Source organism: Eupeodes corollae, chromosome 1, assembly GCF_945859685.1.
Source record: "Eupeodes corollae chromosome 1, idEupCoro1.1, whole genome shotgun sequence".
Lineage (NCBI taxonomy): Eukaryota > Metazoa > Arthropoda > Insecta > Diptera > Syrphidae > Eupeodes > Eupeodes corollae.
In genome coordinates, this window is record NC_079147.1 from 138,981,745 (window position 1) to 139,003,034 (window position 21,290).

The window sequence follows — 21,290 nt, forward strand, 5'->3', positions numbered from 1 at the left end:
CAGTCAGTTAACATTTTAAAACGGATGCCATCAACGCACCCAATTATAACTGCAATGCTTTTTTTTTAATACATTTTTGCTTCATTTTTTCATGGTTCCTAGATCCATTCTAATCCAGAGTGGGCATAGTTTTCCCTCGAGGATGTTTAACATTTTCTGAGTATTTTATTTAGGTAGGCTCTGCTAGTACTACATAGAAATGGTTTCAAATTCCTTTTTGGAAGCTTTCTTCCACGAGGATGACACCTACCCTCAGCGTCGTTGGAACTGCTACAGAACGTTGCTGAGGTAAGTCACTTTCAATCAGATTTATGATATACTTGAAGGCCTCTTTAGACGAAGGTGGATTTCAAATTATTTTTCAAATAATTATAAAGCACTTTTGCGTCCAGTATATCTAAAAGATTTGATTTAACTATTTTATTTAAGGTTTTTATAGTATTTACGGACTAATAAACATACTTTTTAAATGTTATAAGAATCTGTTGCTCCGTATCTTGAGATACATATCAATGATACTTTTGTGTCCTACATCTGCATTGGAGCTAGCTGCTGTTTTCCGATTAATTGCGGGAGGCAGTTTTCAAAGATCGGCTGGGAAAGACTACTCTGATGTTGCTATTTATTGAAGCCTAGCTTCGAAACTTTTGGCACGTTTCTTTAAACTTAGAGAGACAAATTTTTCTCCAAGATGGATTATCTTATCAATGGGCAGGTTCATGGAACATAAGGGACTTCATTTGCAGTCAACTTCATTCCTTGGACGTACATTTTGACCAAGTCAACTAGTTAGTTGTTCAAGTGCCATGAACTTCAAACTCAGAACTTTACTTTCCTAACTTTACCTTCAGTTTACCGTACAAAATCTACCAAAAGCATTATTGACTACAAAACACTCCTCATGCAAACTGCAAGTCCATCCCAATTTTTCGTATTGTAAAGAAATATTACTTATTTCTTTTCCAATTTGACGAGAAACCGACGAGAAACCTTTTTACACAAAATATTAAATGAAATTGTTCGTAAAATAAATAAATCGTAGAGGAATAAAGTACAACTTTCAGTTAATTAAAAAAACATGATCGATTGTCATTCTGACATAAGTTGACTTGATAGTAAGGGAGATTTTTCTTGACTAACTTTCCAGTCAAGTTTCCAATAAAGTTGCCTTAATTGAAAAGCAAATTTTTGGCAGCTGGCCAATCAGATGCTAGAAACTTGCCTTACTTTCAAGTCCCTTATGTCGACTGAACCAGCCATTTGACCAAAGCAACTAGTTAGTTTTTCAAGTGTTATGAATTTCAAATTTAGAACTTCTTCGCAAACCTTTACTTTAAGTTCATAGTTCAAAAAGTACCAAACAAATTGTTGTCTACACAACACTCCTCAGGCAAGCTACAAGTCCATCATCAATATTTCTTATTTCTTTTCCAAATTGTCAAGGAAACCTTTTACACAGATCATTGAATTAAGGTGTGCAGAAAATAAATGAATCATAGAGTAATAAAGCTCAGCTCTCAGTTGAATGAAAAAACATGATCAACTGTCATTTTGATAGAAATAGACTCGACTTAAAAGTTAGTGAGATTTTTCTTGGCTAACATTCCAGTCAACTTTCCATTAAAGTTGCCTTAATTGGATTTTTGAAAGCTGGCCAATCAGATACTAGAAACTTGCCTAACTTTCAAGTCCCTTATGTCGTCTGAACCTGCTCAATGTGAGATGTCGCAATTAATAAATTAAATCGACATTTCAGAGAGACCCTGTACTTCTTTCACCCTACAGGGATCCGGAAGCAGGAAGCTTAGAGTACCTACACGTTCAATCCTAAACATTTCTCGACTTGTATTATAATAGAAAGGATACTTAGTGTTCTGAAGAATCACTTAAAATGATTGGTCCGTTCTGTGAAATAACAACCCAGTAAGGTAGTTTCTCTGCTTTGTAGAAAATTAAGCTCGATTGCCTCAAATTTGTTTTATTTCGAAATTGTGTATTTTTGTTTAGTTGTTTTCTTTATCTACCAAAATATTATGAAAGTTTTCCACTGATTTTTGCAGTTTTTTTAAGGCGTACTGGAAATCTTTTAAAACGCATTTTTTTTAATAATCGATGGCTTCAATTATTTCTTTTGCAACCTGTTCCAATTCTTTATTTTGGTTAATTCTGCACATCTTGGCTATAGTATTGTCCGTAGTTGATGTAACTAATTTGCTGAAAGGACTTCCTCCTGTCGCTATGTGTTCAGCTTTGCTATGCGACAATTTTTTCTGAATCTTTCTGCGTTCATTCTTTAACTCGTCCCACAGTGCTACAGCAGCCACAGATCTTGCTGTCGGAGTAAGACCTTTTATTTTAATAAATAAAAATATAAATATGTACATAATGCATGTAAATAATTCCAAATTTTTCAGATTTTATCAAGTTCTTGCTTTTTTCACAATTTCAAATATACTACTCCTTTCCGATTTCAAAATACTTGAAAATTTCAATTCGAATACAACGAAATTGATAAGCCAATTTTAAAACACTAATTTTTTTTTGAATCGATTTTAATTTCATTTCGCGTGAATTGTATATGTATTAATGTTTTTTATTTCTATTATGATGCATATTACAGGTACAGTCAGTCACGAAAGTCTACGTATAGTGCTAAAAAGTGCTAAATTACAGCTTTTAGTTAAAATTAATGCATAAATCATTAATTGTATTAATTTATAATTAGTATTTATTATTTAACAAAACAATTATTTAACAAAACTAGTTATACACGAAAGTCTACATATGAATCAAACCTTGTGAGCCCTGGACAGCTTTGAGTCTTCGAGGCATAACTGAACTAAATTTTCAGTGACATCAGGGGCAATTGAAGACCAAGCATTCGTAAGAGCCGTTCTCAGTGAATTTTGATCTGTTATACTAAATTTGCGAACCCTCCGTTCCAGTTCATCCCAGTATCATCTATGATATTGAGATCTGGAAACTGCGGTGGTGGATGAAGCTGTTTTGGGACCCTCACACCAGCCACTCCTTTAAAATCTTCGCCGTATGTTTGGGCTGTTGTCTTAGCGCAGGATCCAGCTACTTCCAAACCCTAGTGCTTCAGCTGAGGCGTGCAAATTTGTACGCAAAATGTCCAGATAATTAAAGCGATCCACAGTCCCATCAATTAAAACTAGCCTGCCTACACCACCTCCTCCGTGCTGCACTGTAGCAACAAGATTTTTCATATCCATGGCTTGGTTCACCTTCCGCCATATTTTTCCCCTGCCATCGTATTCAAAAATGTTGAATTTACTTTCATCAGTAAAAAGTACCCTTTTCCAAAGCGAACTCTAGGCGTTTTTCTTGATTAGCGTTGCTGATCAATGGTTTTTTTCTTGGTTGGCTCTCTCCCATTAAACCCTTAAAATCTTAAAACTGTTCGCACGGCCTCTGGGTGGACTTCTTTTCCCGACGCGACGTATTTGCAATGTCTTCCGCCAATTTAGGTGCACTTATTCGAGGATTGTGTTTAACTTTCCGAATAATGCTTCGGACTCTTAATTTTTTCGGACGACTGGAACGGGGCTTATTTGCTACATGTCTCCTTTCATTGTAATTTGTTCTTATTATTTTTACAGTTGAGAAACTTTTACCCACGATTTTTCCAATAGCACCATAACTTCTCCCTTCGTTTCTATGCTTTATAGTTAAATTTTGTATTTCAATTGAAGTTTCACTCCTTTTTTCCATTTTCAACAATATTATTCAAATATCACACACGAAATATACAAGATTATGTAAGATAACTGATCACCAATGGTGATAAAATAACTTCCTATGGGAAGTTAATAATAAAATAATAATAATAATAAACAAATATATATATACCATTTTTCATAGCTATGTATATTTTGACTTTTGTGATTGACTGTAATTTCAGATTGCGGTTCTTTACGATAAGCAATTTCCGAAGGTTTTTGCAAAAAAATTTGTAAATGTTTCTTGAAAGTTTTTGTTTTACTTGTAACTTGGTAAAAGATTATTTAAAATGTCCGTTCCCTCAAATATAAATCAAATGCATTACATACGAAATTCAAGGTTTATTTTTTTGAAGTGAAACTTCTAGGAACTGTTTTTAAACGATTTCCTCGTGTTGAATTCAAATCACACCAATCGAAAAAATCTAAGTGGCTACTTAGGGGCCAGTTATAGCTATCAGTAAAATGCATCAGTAAAATTTGAAACAGGAGGAATTTGAAATGTTTTACTGATGAGCGATCATAGCAATCAGTAAATTTACGTCATTAAATTAATCGAGCTTCGCGCCTCAGACAATTTTTTTGCTGTTGCTTTCATCAGTAAAATTTTTAATGATGTGATCGGAACAGCAAAAAATTGAAACACGAACAATAAAACGAAATGGAATTTCTTTTGACTTTTGGCAGTCAGCTGTTCAGTAAAATGAAATTTCATCATTAAAAAAATTAAAATGGATTTATAAATTAAATAAAACTTTAAATGCATTGTTTCTTTTTGAAAAAAATACTTCAATATAGGATTCATCTTATTGCATCAATCTTTTGTTAGAAATAAATCTATAACACGCTCAAAAACTAAAAACAAAAATTTTACTGATGGATTTTACTGATAGCTATAACCGGCCCCTTAGTGGCGTAATTGTCCTCATCATTACCTCATAATTATCTTGAATTCGGAAGAACGGTCCAACAATGACTCCGTTTATCTGTATAACCCAATATTTGAAGAATAAACTAATGCAAAATGTCTGCCAATTTATTAATTATTTAATTAATTAATCCTAAAAACAGGAAATAGTTGAAGCAACTAAGATTTTGAATACTCAAAACATTACATCCACTGTTTACCCTAGAGTAAACGACTATTTTCTATGCCTGAAGAAGCTGTCGATGACGAAAATATCGAAAATCATGTTAAAGAAGTCTGGCTCGCAGACTGGCAAATTATTTTCAATATTGAAAACTTTCTTGACTTCTTGAAGAATATTTAAAAAAAAAAAACCAAATGCAAAGACATTTCAATGATCTCTTTTACGACCCTTTAAATTCAAGATTTTCTGTGTAATTTCGAAAACCAAGAATGCTTTAATATAAAATCGAATAGAGTTGTAATAATAATTTTAACTATTAAATTAAGAAGATATATGTACATACATTTTATTGTTATGTTTTTGAATAAAAAAAATCCACATTTGAAATCAAAAATCTTTTGAGAACTGTAAATACTATTTTTAGTTTGTTTGGAAAGCAATATATATTAATTAATCAAAAGTTTTAAAAGAAACTAATCTGGGAGAAAAGAAAAATTGGAACAATGCCATATTTCAAATAACTTATGTTTGGAAAAATGGGTTGAAAAATATATTGTGATAAGATGTTTTTAAAGATTTGAAAATTCTGCTGGACGGGAATTTTATATCGAATATTATCGAATCCAAACAAATGTTGGCAATACAATTTTGAAACATTCCTACAAACCTTTTTTTTTATTTTTCCAATAGTGCAGCTGGTAAAAGGTTCAAGAAGCTCAAGTTCTAATCGTCCGTTTGTAACAGCAATCGAGCAATCATTTTCGTATGTAGCTGACCGTGAGCATTTTCTTTTATGACGGTACCTATTGTTTGCCAATCCTTTATTTCGCGCTTTCTGAGCACCTTCTAAAAACTGACCAATTTTTATTGGATTCCTGAAGATTTATTTTAAATTAAACTTTTCCTTCATATAACTTTATTCAGGAATTTATAAAATATATAACTTTATTGTAAAAAAATTAAAAAAAGTGTTTTTTTTTATAACCAGCGCACCCCCAGCGGGGATATTACTACCCTGTAAAGACACATTGTGAGCACTAGGGGAGGGACAGAGGGGTCGAAAGGAGGAGTCGATGCACATTGGTTTTGAATTCCTAGATATTGGAATGGCTGGGAAAGACAAAGTGTTGTAAGGAATTCCACATTCGCGTAGTACGGCTAAAGAACGAATCTCTGTACTTGACAGTGACTGATGAGCATTTATAGAAGCGTGGATATTACGGTAGAACTGTTTAAGGGGAGGAATGCAGCTGGCTAAGACAAGAAACTTTACGATGATGATCCAGCGACGTAAATGATTCTATGATGGTATTATCACCAATGAATATAAATGCTCTTCGTTCAATACATTCCAAGAGGCAAAAATAAGTTGCAGCCGCACCAGCTCAGAAATGGAAATTATAATCAAGCTTTGGACGTACAAATATAAGTCTTGTAGATAACAGTCAGATCAGTAGGGGAGAAAAACTTCTTGCATCGCTTAAGGAAACCCAAACACCTTGCGGAATTTTTGGCTACATCGCGTATGTGATCGTTCCACAAGAGGTGGTTGGTGGTACACATACCGAGAATATCGAGATGTTCAGTCTTCTCGATGCAAGTGTCATCCATGGATAATTTGCAATATCTCGCTTAAAGGATACCAGACAGCAACTAAGACAGTTTGATACTAAACAATTTTAATATCAAAAATAAAAAAGTTCTATTTCGAAAAGAGCACATTTTCTAGCTTAGCCTCTGTCCTTATATTTTTCAATTTATGAAATTGTTGAACCGCTTGGTTTTGTGTTAGATTGTGTGACAAGAGTATGATAACTTAGGTGCAAAAAAATGATAATGGTATCTTGTATAGGGTTGGGGGTCTATCTCCCTTCGTTTAGAACGTAGGGGCAGTTTTAAAAAGAAAAAAAAAAAACAATTTATCAGATTATGTGCAAAGTATTGTTCCGTTCCGTTTATTATACCTTTTATCAATCTATTAATTTTTTATTTTCTATAAGTCCTCTGACCGCTTATTCCTTGCTCTAATTTTTAATTGTAATCAAAAATGAAATGAATATTAAATAAAGATCAGAACTCATTATAATAAATTTATATCAGTTTTTTCGTTTATCAAATTTTAGCAATATAGTAGCTACCAAGCAATAACGCATCTAGGATTCATTTGTGATGTGGATATTACTTCTCAAAGATATTACTGCAAGACTTTTAATTCGCGCAGCATGACATGAAATGGTTCACTTCACACACAAGCAATATGAGGATCTTACCATAAAATAAACCAATTTCTTGAGATTTAAGATTTTTTAATATAAACTGGAATATTTGTATTGATAAAAGATAATGTACATAAATAACTCACAAACAACGACAATAATCATTGCGGTATCACCTTAAACTTAATTAACTTTTTCCCGTTTACCGTTATGTTGGTGTAGACGATAGCAAAACAAACATAACCCACAAATGTAACAATCCAACATACATTAAAACTGCTATCCGCATGAGTGGATATCTTCTCAAAAATGCGCCCAACCTAATTCCAGCTGAGTCAAGTGTGGAATAAGCTCGTTTCACTCTTCTGGCTACTCTATTATCGAATGGATTCTCTCGCATAAGAATTGGAAACTGTGCCTTTACTGAAATTACAAATAAAGTAAATTATTCGAATCAGTTGAGTGGTTAAGAAGTCGTATGAGATGAGAGTTTCTAACCATCATCCGTGTGATTGGCAAGAGTCATAGCATTACGTTCTGTCGAGTGATTGAATGCTGACAGTCTTATCTGGTTCTGAAATTCATAAGAAAGTTAACCAACGATTTAAGGTTTGTGGACATAAAAAGATAACCTCAGCTTTTTCCAATTGAAATCGGAGCGCATTCCTCTCTGCTGTCATGGCCTCGACAGAGTTTTGTTTTTCGACCAGTGTCTGGGTTAGGGACCTTATTCGGGTTTCGTAGGTTGTTGGATCTGCTTGTGCAGCCGCATAGCTTGCCTTCACTCTCTCCAACAATTTGTCCTTCTCTTGAACAGTTGCCGCATAGCTTTCCATTTGAGCAGCCATCTGCTTACGAGTGGCCAACAATTCCTGATTCAAGACCCTCAACTCGGATTCTAGCTGAAGATTCTGTTCTTTTTCAGAACGAATATCTTTTCTTAGTGTTTCATCGTTTGTGTGAAGCATCGCCACTGTCTCTTCGTGTTGTCGACAAATAGAATGGAGATTTGCCTTTGAATTTTCCAGTTGCTGACGAATATTGTCGATTTCTTCCTGGAATTGCTTGTTCTCCTGTTTCAGTGTGCTTATTTCTAGGAGCAGTACTCGCTCATTGGATTTTTTAGAAGATTCGCGATTGTCTTCGCCACTTGGAGATTTTAACTCGTTTATCAATTGATCCTTCATTTGGAGAGCAAGTTGTGCCTTTTTGCGATATTCCACCAAATCCAATCGCTGTTGATCGGTTTCTTTGACTTGCATTTGTAGTTTCTTTGTGACATCAATAAATTCTTGCTGGATCTTTGCAAGGCTCGATTCAAGCTGGGAAATGGAATGCATGTAGCCCTTATTAGTGCTCAGGGTGTCGTGAAGTTCGTTCTGAATTTGATCCCTTTCGTTTGTCAAACGGTTTACAAGGACTTCCATTTCTCTTAGTCGACTTTGCATCATAGCCTGTTGACTGCTATCTGTTAGTGCAAGGACTTTGGCTTTAAGTTCATCACGTTCGTTGGAGATATCAGCTAGAGCTATCTTAAATGCGGCAAGTTCTTGGACCTCTGGCAAAGACTTAGGTTGAGGTGGAGCAGTGTTCTTTTCGGATGCGACGGACATATCAATTGTTACCGAATCTGGTTGGGAACTTAGTGAACTGCGCCTTGAAGAGAGATTCGATGCATTGGCAGCGAAATCGATTGTATCGACGGCCAGAACTTGTTTGATTGGACTTTCTTTTGGCGTCGATGGTGCTCGTTTAGGCGAAAGAGATTTCACTAGCTGCATCGAGTTGACAGGATAAGCCCTACTTACCACTTCTATTGGATCATTTTTCACGTTGGCAATAATTGTTGGCGACGACAACAAATCTGTTGTTGAGTAATTTGCTGGGGTTTGAAGAGCTGTTGCAGCATTTTGGTCGAGTTTGTTTAAAATGTTCTCAGCCTTATCAGCTAAACCAGTTATCCATGACATATTTTGTGATGGAATCGGAAGCGAATTTCCTGAATAATACAAAAAATAATTAATTATCGAAACAACACAAAGTTCAGGGACACAGACAAACAATTGAGAAATCAAATTGAATTGGACACTTGACAGGTAGCAAAAAAAGTAAACGTCAGTAGTTGTTGTCTTGGGAACTGTCAATAAATATTTCTAATTCTGAAGCTGCGTTCAAAGAAAATTGTACAAGGTTACACTACACTAGCTTGCCGATAAACTGAACAATAAATTGTGCATTTATCTATGACTGACCGAATGAATGCAAGGAATTAATTGAAAACATCAAATCTGTGGTAAACATCATTTGAGTTTTACTAATTTACTACTCACATAAAATTGAAAGAAACAAGACATACAATTCTTCTACAGCTGTTTCTATTTCCTTATTTTTGTTTATTTTTTAAATATTTGCTGCCACTTTTATTTCACACTACCTTACCACTTCAAAAAAAAAAAAGAGCCATCTATCTTTCTTAACGGAAACTATTTTTTAGACTTTCGAGTCGAAAGATAACCCCTTTGCGTTATTTTTGATAGCAAAACAGAGCTATTAAAAGCAATATTATTATTATATTATAAAAAAAAACGTATTTCTACTTTTATTTCACGAGCTTACTAAGCTTTCATTCCGTGGGCATAATACTTTACATTAATAATGCTCTCCGAATATTTAAATTGCGTTTACTGAAAATGTTGTGACTAGTGGATATATAGTTTTACGTCAGCTATTTTGAAAATCTGAAAATCTCTTGAAAAAGCTACTACAATAAGTTATATGAAAGTTTGGTGACCTGACATTTGCATCCATGTTTCATAAACTTGTGTTTTTTTCCTATGATTTTGACAACACATATCACGTTAGAAAATAGAACTAATAATTTTCTACCTAATTTATTTTGTTTGCTATTATTGTTTAGGCTTACTAATAACCAAATTGAAAATGGTTCAATATATCATAGCCATTGATATTTTTATTTAAAAAAAACTTCACAATTTTTTAATCTACAGACATGAAGACATGGCTTAAAGATTCTCGCTTCAAACAAAAATGATGCGCGATTTCAAGATGGCTTCACTATGTTGTACAAAAAACTTATCGATTTCATTCTGAAAAGAATTCAGTTATGAATGAAAATTACGAACATCGTTGCTGGTTGCTCTTCAGGATATTACTTATATCACTTTTAACTGTGTGAGCTATTGGGTACTTTATTAGTTACACGGTACATGAAATTCAAGTTGGACCTACCTAGTTATTGTGAAGCACTATTGTGAATTGTATTTTCAGTTCTGAAAAGATTTCAAGTAGCTTCTGACTTAACTTTTATATTTTGTAAAATATGCCCTTAAAGTGAGTGGGATTAATACAGTAACCGTGTAAATGGTATACGATTTTATACGTGGTAATTTAAAAAAAAAAACTTCAAAACTATCCTTAAACGATAGAACTATAAATATAAATAAATCCTCTATACATACTTTGTTTTGTTGAATTTTCAACAGATTAAACATTGCTTAAAAGAAAGATCCTAGACGATTTATTCCTACAACTTGTTTATATTTTAATCAAATTGAACAAAATCTTAACAAATTATATCATCATCTTCAACCACTCCTTACATAGCATTATCAGTTGTTTTCGAGATGTCGCAAAAATCTAGGCAAAGAAACGACGTGTGGTACTTTAGTTTATTATAGTCAATGACCCATATAGGTTATCATGTGAAAATAAAACGATGTAGTTACAAGACATAGAACATTAACTCAGCTATGTATCTATTTTTTTTGTTATTTTTGTTTATTTTTTAAAAATTATTTGTCTCTTTTTTTGTCAAGTACAGTTCACACTACATTACCATTTTAAACACAACATATTGCCATCTATATGTCATAATGAAAACAATTTTTGGTTACAGAAATTGACTCAGATAGATACCAGGATTACAAATTGTTATTGTATTATGTATTAAAAGATAACCCATATGGATTATTTTTGATAGTAAGACTCGGTTAATATGAACTCATAATCACCTATTCACTATAATACGAATTTTTCTTGTTGTTTTTAAATAAACCTAGATAGAAACCAGGTTCCCCAGCCTCCCAGAGAACGATTATAGAATAAACAACACAACTGTTTTATTTTAAATTAGCTCAAAATATAAAACTTCCATTTTAAATTTGTATTAAATTTCAGTTTATAAATGTTAGTTGTGGTTAATATTTGAAACATGTTTAATACGGCTCCTCGTGCGTCGTTCCATGGGAAAAAAATTCTCAAATTTTTCATCGAAAGGGATATGAAGAGTTGGTATTGACGAGTAGATTCTGAGTATGTACTTTCTTTTCGAATTGGAGATAATTTTTGAGCCTTTACCGACGTTTGAAAATCTTAAAAAAAAAACTAGCATTATTATTTTTATTTTATTTCATTATTTTATTCATAAAATTAAATTTTTGGGTGAATTTAAAAATAAAATAGTATTTTCTTAAAAAAAATATACATACAAAGTTTAATCCAAATATTGGAAACGCTGGAAAACGCTTGAAAACAAATAATATTACATTTTAAATTCGCTTTTGATCCTGATTTCCAATTTATTCCTTATGAGTCTATCTCTTGATTTTTCTTCTATGACGGATTGGCTTGCTTCAATCACAGGTTCTTTGCACCTTGCGACACTTTGTGTATGATATGGGAAATCCAGAATTTTGAATTCTTCTTGTTTTAGTAAAAATGAAAGCTTTTCATTTGACAAATCTTGTAAAACAGGTGGTGAAGTTAATTCAGTCGCATAAAAAGCATTTCTTCCAATGACAGTATCGATGATTAATTTCAAATTTTGCGGCAACCATCTTGAGACAATATTAATTCAAATATTTGATTCGCTCCATCTATCAATAACGGTTTGTTTATAACAAAAAAACAAACAGGTGCTTACACTTTCACTATGTATTGCACAAGCACTCAGTGAACTCAGATGAACTACTGGAACCCACACAAAGTCTTTGTATTTTATTAGTCGCTGATTTAATGGCTTAACACATTTGAAAGATATATTTTTGTTCTATTCTCAATTTATCTGAGATTTGTTGGTCAATATCAGGTTCATTTCCGACAAGAAGCGAAAACTGAAGAACATCGTTCTTTTGAAAATTAGTTAGTGCCTTACCAATCGGGCCAGAATACTCACGAGGTCTCGAAGTAGATCCATCCACAGTTGCCAATTAAAAAAAAATTGCATTACCAAAGCTGACAATAAAAATGACCAATCGTACCAAAAAAGGACCAACATAATTTTTGTCCGCAACGGTTTTTAACTTCCCGTAGGAAGTTATTGTAAGCGATCCGATTTGTAGAATTGAAAATGTTGACATGTCTCGACGTTTCAAGGCTTCTAGAGTCTAAATAAACGATTTTTAATGAAATTTCTGTGCGTGCTTGTGTGCGTACATTCGTTCGTCTGTACCAGTAGAGGTATAGACTTCAAATAAATTTTGTTATACAAATAATACAGAAAGATACAGAAAGGACTCTAAAAAAAATTGAGTGGGTGTTTTCCTAACCGCAGCAATTAAAAAAAAATTGGTTAAATCAAAAAAACTCACAAATTAATAACGCTAACAACTTTAATGTAGTTTTACATATAAAATTATATCAACAAAAGTTACACAAAAAACTGTCACCTCGAATATTTCACGAATAAAAAATGTGTATTTCTCCGAAATAATTGTATGCAACGAAGAATAACGTTCTTGACACGTGGTCAAATTTTAAGGAAAATCGAATTTATATATTTTTTTTAAATATTAAAACTTAAGAAAAAACTTTCTACTCAAATATCTTTTTAAAAATTAAAAAAAAATATTGCCTTCAAACTAATTTCCTTTAAGAATATTGTTTCCTACATTCCGTAATTTTTTTTATATAAATCCAACAGTCAGTTTTTTCATAAAACTTAAATCTACAAAAAATAGTACGGTAGTGCTACTAAAATTGGTTTTCGACTAAAAAATGTCGTTGACGGAAATAGATTTTGAAATCAAACTATTTCATCATATTCAAAATATTGTTGGTAATTTTTAAATTTGTACCTAAGAATAATTCAACTGACAACTTTTTAACAAAACACGAAAGTCTGCAAACCATTTAAGCAAGACAAATCGCATCCCAGCCTCTTTTTTTTAAGATCATAATACAGGGTCCGGCAAAAAAAAACTCCCGCATTTTTAGACGTTTATATTTAAAGCTATTTATAGATAAAATGGTTTTTCGGTTACAGATAGATAGAGGTCTACTTGCCGTTTTTAGTAATCATAATATCGTGGCACGGTGAGCATGGCGCATTTGTCGTAGAGGGATGTATCCTTAATGGTGGTTCTGCGATTACTACTCAGCGAGCATTTCGCATTCGATTTCAACTTGGACGACGGATTGATCCTGTTCCGGATAGAAAAACAATTCGAGTTTAGTTATCAAACTTTAGACCAACGGGTTCTGCGCTAAAGAGAAAATCGTCCGGCCGACCTTTAAGCCGAAACAACGCCGAATAATGTGGCACTTGTAAGTGCGTCTATCCATCAATCTCCGAAGCGTTCAGCACTTAAACATACTGCTGCTCTTGGGTTGTCTGATAGGAATGTAAGACGAATTTTGCACACACATCTTCATATGCATCCCTACAAAATGATGATCGCACAAGAATTAAGTTAGAGAGATTTTGAAACTCGAAGAGCTGTTTGTGAGCACATACTTCACGTCGTTTACTAACCATTTTGAGAGAGATGTTTCAAGGGCATCTTCTTTCTTTACGAGGAGACATTACCTGGCCACCAAGGTCATCCGATTTATCACCTATAAAAAAAACTGTCAATTCGATTTTTCTCAAAATTTTACCGAATGTTGAAAATAATGTTTCTTATAAGCTAAAATAAACTGGAAGCCATAATCTCAAATCTTTGAAAAGATATTTCTGTCGAAAATCAATTTTTACCAAATTTTGTTCAATATGTTTAAGTTTTTATTTTTTGTAAAAAAACTGTCAATTCGATTTTTCTCAAAATTTGACTGAATGTTGAAAACAATATTTATTAATAGATAAAAGTAAATTAAAGCCAATGTCTCAAAGTTTCGAAAAGATTATATGAGTCGAAAATCCATTTTCACCAACTTTTGTTAAATTTTCTTTTAAGTTTTTATTTTTTGTAAAAAAAACTGTCAACTCGATTTTTTTTTTATATAGTACAGAATGTTGAAAATAATATTTCTTATAAGATAAAATAAGGTTAAAGCCATAATCTCAAGTTTTTGAAAATTCGAAATTCAATTTTTAATAACTCTGAGTAATGTTTTTTTTAGATTTTTATTTATATAAAAAAAATATTCAATTAGATTTTTCTCAAAATTTTATCAGATGTCAAAAACATCATTCTTCGTTGTACAAAATTGTTTTGGAGATGAAATCATTTTTATTCGTCAAATTTTCGAGGTGACAATTTTTGTTCAGTTTTTTTGATTTATAAAAAAATCCGTTAATTGAACTTTTTTTCCAAAAATATGTTAGTTTGGTATCACGTTATAATATATGTTTTATACAATTAACATAACACAATTTGCCAGTTTATATTTCTTAGATCTCAGAGATTTCTGTATTCCCAGAAATATAAACAGAATATCTCATTCGAATTTCTCACTTTTGCTGTGGGAAAACTGAGAATAGAATTTTAATTATTTGATTTTCAAGAATTCTCTATTCAAAATTCAAAGGAAGAATAGAAATGCAATGCTGATTTGATTGCAAGCTTAAAATAGGAAACCCCACGATAAGACTTAAATTGGAAACCTATAATTTATATTATACAAAAAATAGAAATAGATTTTGAAATCAAACTATTTCATCATATTCAAAATATTGTTGGTAATTTTTAAATTTGTACCTAAGAATAATTCAACTGACAACTTTTTAACAAAACACGAAAGTCTGCAAACCATTTAAGCAAGACAAATCGCATCCCAGCCTCTTTTTTTTAAGATCATAATACAGGGTCCGGCAAAAAAAAACTCCCGCATTTTTAGACGTTTATATTTAAAGCTATTTATAGATAAAATGGTTTTTCGGTTACAGATAGATAGAGGTCTACTTGCCGTTTTTAGTAATCATAATATCGTGGCACGGTGAGCATGGCGCATTTGTCGTAGAGGGATGTATCCTTAATGGTGGTTCTGCGATTACTACTCAGCGAGCATTTCGCATTCGATTTCAACTTGGACGACGGATTGATCCTGTTCCGGATAGAAAAACAATTCGAGTTTAGTTATCAAACTTTAGACCAACGGGTTCTGCGCTAAAGAGAAAATCGTCCGGCCGACCTTTAAGCCGAAACAACGCCGAATAATGTGGCACTTGTAAGTGCGTCTATCCATCAATCTCCGAAGCGTTCAGCACTTAAACATACTGCTGCTCTTGGGTTGTCTGATAGGAATGTAAGACGAATTTTGCACACACATCTTCATATGCATCCCTACAAAATGATGATCGCACAAGAATTAAGTTAGAGAGATTTTGAAACTCGAAGAGCTGTTTGTGAGCACATACTTCACGTCGTTTACTAACCATTTTGAGAGAGATGTTTCAAGGGCATCTTCTTTCTTTACGAGGAGACATTACCTGGCCACCAAGGTCATCCGATTTATCACCTATAAAAAAAACTGTCAATTCGATTTTTCTCAAAATTTTACCGAATGTTGAAAATAATGTTTCTTATAAGCTAAAATAAACTGGAAGCCATAATCTCAAATCTTTGAAAAGATATTTCTGTCGAAAATCAATTTTTACCAAATTTTGTTCAATATGTTTAAGTTTTTATTTTTTGTAAAAAAACTGTCAATTCGATTTTTCTCAAAATTTGACTGAATGTTGAAAACAATATTTATTAATAGATAAAAGTAAATTAAAGCCAATGTCTCAAAGTTTCGAAAAGATTATATGAGTCGAAAATCCATTTTCACCAACTTTTGTTAAATTTTCTTTTAAGTTTTTATTTTTTGTAAAAAAAACTGTCAACTCGATTTTTTTTTTTATATAGTACAGAATGTTGAAAATAATATTTCTTATAAGATAAAATAAGGTCAAAGCCATAATCTCAAGTTTTTGAAAATTCGAAATTCAATTTTTAATAACTCTGAGTAATGTTTTTTTTAGATTTTTATTTATATAAAAAAAAATATTCAATTAGATTTTTCTCAAAATTTTATCAGATGTCAAAAACATCATTCTTCGTTGTACAAAATTGTTTTGGAGATGAAATCATTTTTATTCGTCAAATTTTCGAGGTGACAATTTTTGTTCAGTTTTTTTGATTTATAAAAAAATCCGTTAATTGAACTTTTTTTCCAAAAATATGTTAGTTTGGTATCACGTTATAATATATATTTTATACAATTAACATAACACAATTTGCCAGTTTATATTTCTTAGATCTCAGAGATTTCTGTATTCCCAGAAATATAAACAACATATCTCATACGAATTTCTCACTTTTGCTGTGGGAAAACTGAGAATAGAATTTTAATTATTTGATTTTCAAGAATTCTCTATTCAAAATTCAAAGGAAGAATAGAAATGCAATGCTGATTTGATTGCAAGCTTAAAATAGGAAACCCCACGATAAGACTAAAATTGGAAACCTATAATTTATATTATACAAAAATAATTTGACACTAAATTTTGTTAGTGCATTTTTTTTATTCCCATAGGAAATTTTGAAATCGGTACAATTTGTCGAATCGAAATTTTTGACTTTCTTTTGACAAACAGACTAATTATCACCTCTAATATTTTATGAACAAACAATTATTTTATTTCCAAAATATTTGTATGCAACGAGAATAACGTTTTTGACATCTGGTAAAATTTTGAGAAAAATCGAATTGACCGTTTTTCTTACAAAAAATAAACTAAAAAAATACTAAAGGTTGGTAAACATTGATTTTTGAATCAAACATCTTTTCAAGAATTCAACATATTGGCTTCAAAGTAATTTCATCGCATAGAAAATATAGTTTTAGACATTCAGTCAAATTTGTATACAAATTATTTTTTTTTTTAAATTGATTCCTAATTCTCGATGTCCATTCTGTGCTTAATTTTGTTGTCAACATAAGATAAATAAATAAAATAAATTGGGTGGCGCAACAGCCCGTTAAGAACTAGAGCCTAGTGACTTACAACTCTCAGCCAATCCTGTGTGCAAGTAATGTTGTCAGGAATAAAGGGGACCTACAGTTTATATGCCGAATCCGAACGGCTTATTTGCGAAAGCACTTTTTCGTGACAAGAGTTACTCTTGTAGAACACATTTTTAATTTTAAGTCTAGAGAACAACCGTTAAGTCATAAAACAAATATTTTTTTTTCGGACTTACATTTTCTGTACTTTGTTTTTTGAGCGTAAAATATTTTTAACTTCCCATAGGAAGTTATTGTAATGGGTCCGATTTGTCCCTAGAGTCGAAATAAAAGATTTTTAGAAAGATGTCTGTGCGTGCGTGTGTACGTACGTTCATCGTCCATAGCCCAAGAACCAGAAGAGATATCGATTTCAAATAAATTGTGTTATACAGATAATAAGGCAGAAAGATGCAGAAGGGGCTCTTAAGAAAATTGCGTGGGTGGTTTTTTTTAGCATAGCAGTTTGAAAATATTTGAACATTTTGGTTAACCCTAAATATCTTACGAACCAAAAACGCTAGAGACTTGAATTAAATTTTATATAATATATTGTAACGTGATATCAAGAAATATATTTTTAGAAAATAATTCATTTAACGGTTTTTTTAATAAATCAAAAAAACTGAAAAAAAAAATTCGCCACCTCCAAAATTTTACCACTAAAATATGATTTCATCTCCAAAACAATTTTGTGCAACGAAGAATAATATTTTTGACATCTTATAAAATTTTGAGAAAAATCGAATTGATTGGAGAGATGGGAAGTTATCAGTGTGGGTTGCATCCCAGCCTCTTTTTTTGAATTTGGTAGTACGGCCGGCGCGTCGTACTAACATCGAGGTATGTAAGAGGGGCATGCAACACCCTTGCTTGGCTCAGTATAAGATTTGGGGTAGGTGTATTTTGCATTTGAAAAAAAACTAGTGTAACACTGAACAAAAAACAGTGAACAAATGTCAAAATCGACTATATTTTCTTGTGTTTTATGTCAAAAACTGAACTTTGAAAATTAATTTAAAATAGAAATAAATGTGTCCTCGCTCTAAAATTGCTTTAATTATTATTTATTTGTACATATCGTTCTCCTATATTGCTCTAGAAGGGTCTTTTAGATAATACGAATCTTCTTTATTAAACCACAAAATTTGTATGATGACAAATTGTTTTTGTAGTCTTAATCAAAATCAAAAAACGACTAATGAGAATCAGCTTTCTAAGTTGGAACTCAATCGACCTTATCGTTTGTGCTGCATGTGCGCCCGTTTTGCATCTTTCCATGTTATTATCTTTAAATCAAAATTTATTATATATATCTCTCTTAAAATCTTTGATTTAGATTCTTGGGACCTCGAAACGGCGAGAAATGTCAAAAATTTCAATTCGAAAATTAGACCGATTAAATAACTCCTTACGCATAAATATTTTCTAATATGTGAGTTATCTGGGGAAGGAGTTATCAGGAATGTATTCAAATACGATACATAGGTGAATAGTGCGATCAACTAAAGTGATGTCCTTTTAAATAATGTCCCTTTCTTACACATATTTTGGTATCTTTTTCACCACAAGGCTTCGGAGATCCCATTTTAAGCATATTTTATTGCGAAGCTATGTGAATTCTGAGTTAAGTCACTTATATTCTAAGGGTGTGAACTTTGATTTTGCTTTTGTTTAGATGCATGATATGTTGTTGTCGGAAAATTACAAGCAGAGAAAAACTTATCGTCAAATCCTACGACATCGACCCCATACTCTTGGTTCAAGTTTTTTACGGGCAATATATGACGAAGTAACCTTAAACAATGTTCAAAAGTATTTAAATTTTTATTAATCCACATTTTTAATTAAGTAATAAGTAAAGATTTTATTGCTTAAAAACAAATACATATACCTACATATGTATGTTTAATGTTCATATACATATTCGTCATATAAATATAATATTTAATGCTATCCGAGTTATTTTATGATGAAAAAAAGATCACAGCTTTATTAAAGCTAACATTGACATTGAAGCCGTGAATTAAATAAACTGTCTATAATTTTTTTATTTATCATTAATTTTTTATTTGTTTTACGCAGAAATAGTTATAAAAGTTGTTTAAATCCGGTATTTATCACCGTTTCACGTGCAACAGCTCAAAATTCGCATCGTTATAATATGAACATATATTGTTATTTTAAACCTGATTTTTTGTTTACTGAAAGGGAAGTTTGTAAAAATGCAAGTAATTCGATACTAACTGAGTTTATATTAAAAAATATATTCTGCATGGCTGGATTTAAACTGCATAAAATAACTATTTAAAATTTGTTTTATTAACAATAAAAATGGCACCGACATTATTAAAAACCCATGTGAAATAAACGGTATGTGTACTGAGAAGTAAACATTGTAAATTCTGTTTGTTCAGACTTTTAAGCGTCTTTAGTTTCGCCTATGTAACTTTTTAATGATTAGCGCTCCTGAGAAAATCACTGTTGCATTGCCGGCTCATGCTGGAGCTTGACCTCTATTTGCGGAATCCGAAGTAGTTCTCTGAATGCAATCGATAGAACACAATTATTCTCACTAAAGAAAATTTATAAATATGAACATTTATTTTTCCACATCCACAATATAGTTCAGTTTATTGCAAGATAAACTTGACACCTATCAGTTTAATAAATAAAATTCAAAGATGTTCCGTAAAATTGGATTTATTTGCATTGTGTTTTGTTTCATTTACATATCTTTTTCCGAAGGAAAATTTCGTAAGGATAATTTTCGTATCCTATTTATAAAGAAAACAAATTCAAGCCTTAGTAAATTTTATATATTTTTAATTTCGATTTTCAGCTAACGATCCGAAACCATGTCCTTACGGAAATGTTGGATGCATCAAAAAATTACTGAACTTTTTGCTTGCTGAAAAAACAGATGGTAAATAGTTAAATTATGAATTCAAAACGGACATGCAAATAATTAAGATTTTTATCAAATTTCAGGCTATGAACCACTAAATATTGTCAGTTTGAATCCATTAAAGATTTCCGAAATAAGAGTAAAACAAGGCAAAGAGAGTCCGGTTTTTATTGATTTGTCATTTAAAAATAGCGATCTCTATGGCTTCAAAGGAGCTAAAGCAACTCAAATTAAGTAATAATGTTAATAAGTTTATAGTTGACTTCTTTTTATTCACATAATATTTTTTATAATTACTTTACAGAGGATTCGGAAAGGACATTAGTCAACCTCACGAGATGGTCATATCATCTAAATCAATGACTCTCTTAAGTGACTATACAATTTCAGGAAAAGTTTTAATCCTTCCTATTACTGGTTCGGGCAAAAGTAATTTAACAATGGGTGAGTCCACAAAAAGACTGAGTAGTGAGTTCCTCTGTTAATAATTGTGTTTTTTATTTATTTTACTTTCATGTAGATAATGTCAAATTAATTATGCAACTTAATGCCGAGCCATTGGTGAAAAATGGTAAAACTTACATGCATGTGAAAAAACTTAAATTGGATGTTGAAACAACACGATTGCATTTTGATTTTAAAAATCTTTACAATGGTGACAAGAATTTGGGTGATAGTACAAATTTGTTTTTGAATGAAAATTGGAAAGACATTTTTGGTGAAGTCCGAAAAACTATGACCAGTGCATTTGCTTCTGTATTTAAAAAAGTTATAAACGATATTTTGAAAAATTTTCCTTATGATGAACTTATGTCTGAAGCATAGTTAAAAAGTTTCGCTTTCAGTTTTGAAACAAATATAATAAAACGTATGTAATTTTTAGTAAGTGAAAATAAGTTGTTTGTTCTTCAATTTCAATTCTAAAAAAGAGGCTGGGATGCGACCCACACTGATAACTTCCCATCCCGTCTGTCGATTTGTCTTGCTTCAAAGTTTGTCTATATGTACTCGTACCAATTTTTACCAAATTTGCGTACTATTTTTTGTAGACTTTTTTAATGAAAAAACGGACTTTTGGATTTTTATATACAAATAACTGAATATT

The 21,290-nt window shown here is 31.8% G+C and overlaps 2 protein-coding genes across 2 annotated transcripts; one reads left to right on the top strand and one right to left on the bottom strand.

Moving 5' to 3' along the window:
• Positions 1-7,110: 7,110 nt before the first annotated feature.
• On the bottom strand, positions 7,111-9,137 carry LOC129941941 (golgin-84). The gene is made up of 3 exons (XM_056050721.1): positions 7,683-9,137; positions 7,549-7,624; positions 7,111-7,473 (listed from the first exon to the last, which is right to left on the bottom strand). The coding sequence occupies exons 1-3, from the start codon at positions 9,018-9,020 to the stop codon at positions 7,259-7,261; spliced, it is 1,629 nt and encodes a 542-aa protein (XP_055906696.1). The 5' UTR covers positions 9,021-9,137; the 3' UTR covers positions 7,111-7,258.
• A 10,738-nt stretch (positions 9,138-19,875) lies between these two features.
• Positions 19,876-21,081, top strand: LOC129939364 (protein takeout-like). Its single transcript, XM_056047349.1, has 5 exons — positions 19,876-20,034; positions 20,120-20,203; positions 20,269-20,419; positions 20,490-20,629; positions 20,706-21,081. The coding sequence occupies exons 1-5, from the start codon at positions 19,962-19,964 to the stop codon at positions 21,008-21,010; spliced, it is 753 nt and encodes a 250-aa protein (XP_055903324.1). The 5' UTR covers positions 19,876-19,961; the 3' UTR covers positions 21,011-21,081.
• Positions 21,082-21,290: the final 209 nt, after the last annotated feature.